This window comes from Acartia tonsa, chromosome 6, assembly GCF_053477335.1.
Source record: "Acartia tonsa isolate MP-2025a chromosome 6, ASM5347733v1, whole genome shotgun sequence".
In the NCBI taxonomy this organism is placed as follows: Eukaryota; Metazoa; Arthropoda; class Copepoda; order Calanoida; family Acartiidae; genus Acartia; species Acartia tonsa.
In genome coordinates this window covers 34,256,260-34,263,848 of record NC_137265.1, presented here as the reverse complement: position 1 = coordinate 34,263,848, position 7,589 = coordinate 34,256,260, and the positions used below count along the sequence as shown (strand labels likewise).

The following is a 7,589-nucleotide window of genomic DNA, read 5'->3' as shown; positions in this document are numbered from 1 at the left end:
TTATATGATATCCTTTTAATATTTTTACATTTTCTGGAGAAAGCAATGAAAATTTTGGATATAATTCACTTAAATGCATTTTAACTGATCACAATTAAACTTTTAAAGTTTTTTTCATTAGTTTTAGTCTAATTATCACAAAAACAACTGTTTATAAACTTTTTGGTTTATTTTCACATTTTACATATATTTTCTTTTTGTTAACGACTGCTGATTTGATACTCTGAAAAAAAACAGATTTGAGTTTAATTCAGTCCTTGCTAAATTTTAATGTTTCACTGAAAAGCATACTACATTAAAAAGGAAGTGTTCTGATTCTAAATAATCTTTAAAATAATAAACTCTTTTACTTTATAAGTGATAGGTATCCTTTACAATTACAGATTTGTTTAATTTTTATTAGAGTAACTACTATATAGGTAGGATCCTTCAGTCCTTCAGTCAAATGACAGTTAGGTACTAAAATTGTTTACCTGGAGTATAATGAGATAGCAGCTAGCATATTTGACAGAACAGAACCAGTCACAGCCCCGAGACAACAGGATATCGGCCAAACCTAACATAAATTAAAAATCAGAATCTTTTCTGCGTTGAATATTTAAAAACAAATTCTAGTTAGGCCTATCTACAGCCAAATTATCATCGAATTATACATAAATGAAGGTAGAATAAGTAAAAATTCCTACTTAATCTAGTCCAGAGGTATAGCTCCAAGCCAGGCATCTACCAGAGTCAACAGAATGTTACCTACCTGCCAGTCTGTATACAAGTCCAGAGGTATAGGTATAGCTCCAAGCCAGGCTACTACCAGAGTCAACATAATGTTACCTACCTGCCAGTCTGTATCCCAGTCCAGAGGTATAGGTATAGCTCCAAGCCAGGCTACTACCAGAGTCAACATAATGTTATCTACCTGCCAGTCTGTATCCCAGTCCAGAGGTATAGGTATAGCTCCAAGCCAGGCTACTACCAGAATCAACATAATGTTACCTACCTGCCAGTCTGTATCCCAGTCCAGAGGTATAGGTATAGCTCCAAGCCAGGCTCCAACAAGAGTCAACAAAGTGTTATAATATAAACATCTCGACAGTGGATCGCAGTCACCCTAAAAATAGATATGGCTTATAGAGAAAAATATAATAAACAATGTTGGCATTTTGGATGTGAAATACCTAAGTAGTAATTTTTGAAGAAAAAAAGTTAACATTATATGAACAGAAGCAAATTCTGAAAATTAACATTTTAGACATATAAACAGAGGGTTTGTGATCATCGCAGATCTAAATTCTTCCTACTTTTAGACTAAGAAGAAGAAGATCTTAATGGACAAGATGATGACCCTTATAATATATCTACTAAAGACAATAAGCTGCAAGAGTGATCAAGCCTGTTTTACCGCAAAGGTGAGCCACTTCTTTAGGCATTGATGACAATTTCTAATGTTATTATAGAGATCAAACGCTCTTAAATTCTGCCTATTCGTCATGGAACTAACCATTCCATGATATTATACAATAAGTGAAAACAAAAAGAATCATTATATTAAAAAGTTAAAAATAAAACATACATTATTATGGACGTAAGGCCGTTGTTATGATTTTATAGTTGGTACGCTTTCAAGTTCATGTAGTTTATTAACAGAGGGAATCATAACCCATGGTTTGAAATCCATATATGAAATTTACGTTCAAACTATCCGTAAATGGTGGTGGATGAACCACACTTTATAAAAGAGAATATAAAGAAGCTTCGCTGTAAAGTACCTGTTGAAGAGTATTAGAAGATTTAGCTGACCAAATTATCTGTGGGATTTCATCTCTAATCAACACATCCTTCAGATTCTCATAACTTAAATTATTCACAATCATTAGACATTTTTATAAATTTAAAGAATAAGTAAGATAAGATTTATTTTCCTCAAAGGTACAACATATTTTTTATTTGGTATATGATATTTAAAGGTTACTATGCTTTGTTTGCTTTGGTTCTTCTGGTGAGATTCTATCATAGTTTCGAGTTGAACACAATAATATTATGAATTGCATAATAACATAATTTATAGGTACCTAGCATGGAATTGGCTGAACTGCGTCTCCACCTAGTTGCCAAGCCAAGTTCATATAGGATACAAAATATCATTTTATAAGAAAAATTCCATGCAACATTGTACCAGATAGTTGGCATAACCCTTTAAGGGTTGTGGAGCCACTAGTGTACTTTGACGCTTGCTAAGCCGATACAATGTTATATGTATAAAAATACAAATCTTAACAATAAATACGATATCTTGCTGCGTTATTCAGACATCCTCCTACTATTAGTTGCAACTCCTCCAAGCATAAGTTCGGAACAATTAGGGAACCGAAGCCTTCGTGAGAAGTTGCTATTCCCGTTGTGATCCCTTGGCAACCCTGCTTGACTGGTTCCTGTTTAACAAATTGTTTGATCTTAGTGTGAAATTTTGTCCGTTTCTAAGGGTAATTTCACACCAATAGTTGCAGGACAACGATAAATTTCCCGACAACGGTGGTCAAATCCCCGAATCCTGGCGATTCATCATTGCTATCTTTTAATACGATAAAAATTAATTAACTGTTAGCATGCTGCTTTCAAAGTTGCAATGAATCCATAAATAACAAAAATCAAGTCATGATATTTGGTTAACAATTGTGAAAATTTAATTTCTGGAACAATGCCTTTGCAATCAATAAATAAATTATTCATTTAATACCTGGGACCTTTACTGAGCAGTATTGGGTAGGCCGTGAGCACCAGTAGGAGACAGGTAAATGATCCGGTTTCAACCCAGTTAGAAAATACAGGCGCTCCAAAACAAACTAGATCATAAAAATATGTCACCACGCAATTGGATCTACTGCAGTTCACGGTAAAATATTGCTGGTAAGCAATATTTTCAAAAATCTATGAATTTTAAAGGGTGCTTGCTGCCAAACGGCTGAACGTACAGATCATACCCGCACACCATTTTAAGCGTCATAAGAAAGCCTACAAATAATCTGAACTGCAGTAGATCCACACAATAAAAAATTGGGAGGACTTTCATCTCAAATATTGCTCTTTAGAAAATTCTTTTTGTACATAACCTTTCCTCCAGTCAAAAATAGCAGTTTATTACAAACAGCGTTATCCATGTACATCCTCACAAAATTACCCCTTTCGTATATTAAAATCAGTGGTTGAAACTTTTTAACACTCAGCTTTATGATCCAACTCATCAAAATTCAATATTAGTCCTAAGAATCGTCAAGCCAACGAATAAGAAAACGTAAATAATAAACTTTGGAGACTATTGTAATAAACAGTCCATTGTACCCTCCCTCGCTGGCATTAAGTTCTAGGTATAAAACGCAATTCTCAATTTTTATGGAAAAAAGGTATACTATTATTTTACAAATAGTTATACTACAAAATTTTAATTGATAAATCATACCTGTAAGATAAATGAGAAATATCCAAAAAACCAACAGAGTTAAACATCCCCTGATAAAATGAACAACAGGGGTCAGGGCCTGCAATATTATATCATTCTTGCTACCAAATGGTTAGTTGTCTGTCAATATTAGAGATGGAAAAAAACCACCTCAGGTCTAATACAAAGGTGTCTAACTGAAGAGGTGTAGGGGGAAATGTCTTATTTCATAAACAGGCATAAATCCATAACAAAAAGTAAAGGAAAATGGGTTCAATTATATTCAATGAAATTAAATTTTTGATTATTAATGCTGCGCTAATAATTAACCATACTTTACTTGTTTTGGTATATGTTAAAAGTAGCAAGAATGTTCCTGAGCTAATCTAGACCCCCGTATCCAAAGTCTGCGCAGGAAAGGACCCCGCAGTGGTTTAAACTCTTGGCTGGGTACACGGGGCAGTCGTAGGCTGGACTTGTGACCACTCACTAGTTTTGCAAAACCAATCTGAAAATATTTGTTAGGTTAAAATTTGGACAACTTAACCAATGACAAATAATAGACTATTACAAAAAAATTAAAGAGGACTATCCACGAACAAGAGCAAGTGATTCTAAGCACCTTCCAGCATTGATCCATAGCATTTTTTTTAGTGAACATACTAGGTTTATGTTTAATATTTGGCCTATCGACTAAAAAGTTAGGTTTTACCATAGTATTATATGGAAAAAATTTTGAAATGTTAAGCATCTTTTAGTGCAATATTATCAAATGTTTTGATGAGTTCAGACTGTTGTTTAATAGCTTTGACGCAAAAGTATAATATTTTGATTAAAAATGTATATTTAGAAAAAGAGTTGGCAACTTGTAATATTGTAAACAGTTTAATTAATTTACTTTTACAATTTACAGCATTTGAGGCTTTTATTTTATTTTGTCCGTTTAACTTAACAAAGCATTTGATGATATTATTGCATCAAAAAATGCTTTACATTTTAAATTTTTTTTATATAAAACCATAGTGAAGCATAACTTTTAAGTCGATAAACCAAATATTAAATATAAACCTAGTATATTCACTGAAAAAATACTATGGATCAATGCTGGAAGGTGCTAAGAATCACTTGCTCTTGTTCGTGGATAGTCCTCTTTCATCTCATTATATAGTGATAATTTTGGTTTCTGTAAAAGTTGATGGAATAATAGATAGTAACCAGTTTTGGAGAAGGACGACATTTGAGTGTAATTTCAACTAGTACTTGTATGTTATTGGTTGGTTTGAAAAAAATTGAGTACTTTAATTAAAAGTTGATTGGTTTGTTCAAACTATGTTCGTAAAAACTTTTCAACCAATAATTATAATCTGCAGTAGGTAATCAGTGCAAGTATATATCACACGAGTATAATTTACAAGTCGCGATATTTTGATAACTACATGGTAATAAATTAAATTATTTTATTAATATGCTCTAAAATGCACATGATACCATAGAATAGGGTAAAACTGGGTTCACAAACTTAAGTTTAAATGAATTTCGTGCAGCTACCCCCTACAAAATGTGTTCTAAATTTAAATGACCTTAATAATTTCAGCAAATGCAGCAGCTAATAAAAACTCAGGACTGTAAAGAATCCTCCCGAATACAGAAACTCCTTCACTAAACACAAAAAAAGACATATAGTGAAAACAAGAATGATTATTAATTCCAAAACAGCAAAGATTTATAAACAATATTTTGATTTAAAAAAAGAAAGATATAAGAAAATGAAAAGGAAGTAAAGATATGGAACATTTATAAAAATACGCAAACCGAACTTTATAACAGGCGGATTTTATTATTTATTGATTATAAACAAGAACAATTCTTACCAAAGAATGTAAACAAGAAGAAGAATTCCACTTGAGAGAAAGCTGAATACACTGTAGTAGAAACTAAATTTCACCTAAACATAAAGTTGGCAAAATTTATATTTTGCAAATATGCAAATATGTATTATATGCAAACTAAAGAAAACTCTAGCTCAATGATGCCATATAAATGTAGTTTTATCATTGTTGTTAATAAAGAAATGAAACTATTAATTTGACAGGAGGAATAGTTCGAGGAAAATCGGGGATATGGCAATGGATTATAATTACCTCACAGTGCTCACTCAAAATCTCGTTGTAGTTTGTCATTACTTGATTTATTTTCAGAATTCTTGTGGTTAGGTTATGTTAAGAGATTTTTCAGTTCCTCCTAAGCAAAAAAAAATATCTTTTTATTGAAATAAATGTTTAATTATCCTATTACAGAAAGTAGTAGTAAGTTTTTTTTTGTCTGTAACTTAAGTTTAGCTAAATATAGTTCTCCATTTTATGGAATCTTGGGTCACGGGTTGGTTTTGGGCTATTTAATTTATAGATTTAAGTCTTGGGGTGGTTTATACTATTTTTTGCTTTCCCACCCCTTTTTAGTGCAGAGTTTCTAGATGATAGTTGCGCATTCGCAACCTCTAGTACTTAATTTTAAATGCATTTTACTCATTTAAAACTATTGGTTTCAACTCTATAGTATCTACCATCTCTCTCTTTATCATAAAGAACACAATTTGACCCGCAGTTTGCAAGATCTTACCTAATTGACAAACATCATGATTTTCAAAATGTTAGATTACCTGAAGTTGTAAGGGAATTTCTAATTGTTCAACTTTTTCAACAGATTTTAGAATTTTGGCGAGTGCCCTTAATCCTAATTGTCTGAAAATAGGAAATAGTAAAGAATTGAGTGGGATAATAGGAAACCATAAAAACGGCAGTGGTTTTTTTCTATTAAGAACATGATTTATACTTATGTAAAAATATTTCTGTTTTATAATAACTTTCCTTCAACAAAGGAGCTTCTCAATTCTATTTGCCAGCAACTTTTGAAAATTAGTTTTATCATACAAATAGATAATAAGAATTTGAAATAACCTAAATATTGGAGAATTTCAAGAAAATTTACCTTAGAGGTTGAACTGGATAAACATTTGGAACAATAAAAACTCTGAGCTGCTGTTGACCTCTGGCTATGGCATTAAATGTTTCTTCATTAATTCTATTCCTAAAATTATACACAAATAGTAGCGCAACAATATCAACATGTTAACATTTTAATGAAATATGCTTTACTTTTTTGCAAGTGTGTCTCTGTATTCGATGGAAGGGTGAGAGGGGGCAAACACATGGCCTAGAACCATTCACAGATATTAATATGAAATTAAATAGCCTAAAACCATTTAAATAGTAAGGTTAGGTCATATTCAATATAAGTTCTGAACAGATAACAACGTTTTAGAACCATTACCACGATATTTAATAATCAGTGGGTTCTAAATTAAGTGTCTTAACTTTTCACCCAATAATTAAATCTACTGGAGGGGTTCATTTTATTCATCATCATTGGGGATGTACATTGTCCTATCCCCTAAGATCCATGAGAGAAACTACACTACAAATAATATCACCTACTTTATTTTATAAAGTTGCAAGGCACACCATGGTTCAAAGATACCAAATCTTCTCCCTGCTAACTGCACAGAAACTCTCTAAAAATACAGGAAAAAAGGGCCCTTTAATGTAAACGTAAAATAAAGTTACAAAGCTCTTAAAACAAGTCAATCAATGACAATCCGCTGTAACGAAAAAGCAATTTAATAAATTTTTTGGAAACTATTTTTTCTTCTATGGTATCACCATAAAATAGTATAAGGAATTATTCTTCACACAAAAATACCCCGAAACAGTTGATTTTCGAATTTTTAAGCCACTTTTACTAATATAAGCACAAATTTATTTGTTTTTATTATGCTTGTTGGTAAAATACCTTTATCCTTGGGCTTGCTTAAATATTCTTATAATAACAATGTACCATTTTAGGGAAAGACAAACATTCTGCCTCATAAGAATTCAACTATTTTCGGTTACAACAAGGATGACAACATCCATAAAAGCTCACTTGTAGAGTGTCAGAACTGAAAAATCAGAATATAAATGTATAAAAGTCAAACGAAACAAAATTGTAAGTAAATCTGTTGAAAAACTGCTTAAATACCTACAGCATATTGTTTAAGGACATACTTACATTTTTAGGACTTGGTTATAGAGATGCTTTCCTTATAACAATGTACTTTGTT

General features: G+C 31.7%; 1 protein-coding gene across 1 annotated transcript; it reads right to left on the bottom strand.

Moving 5' to 3' along the window:
* Positions 1-29: 29 nt before the first annotated feature.
* PIG-F (phosphatidylinositol glycan anchor biosynthesis class F) lies at positions 30-6,171 on the bottom strand. The gene is made up of 11 exons (XM_080164470.1): positions 6,090-6,171; positions 5,572-5,671; positions 5,302-5,375; positions 5,011-5,089; positions 3,810-3,938; positions 3,452-3,533; positions 2,732-2,837; positions 1,764-1,848; positions 995-1,105; positions 474-556; positions 30-223 (listed from the first exon to the last, which is right to left on the bottom strand). The coding sequence occupies exons 2-11, from the start codon at positions 5,608-5,610 to the stop codon at positions 181-183; spliced, it is 831 nt and encodes a 276-aa protein (XP_080020596.1). The 5' UTR covers positions 5,611-5,671; positions 6,090-6,171; the 3' UTR covers positions 30-180.
* Between the last annotated feature and the right edge of the window lie 1,418 nt (positions 6,172-7,589).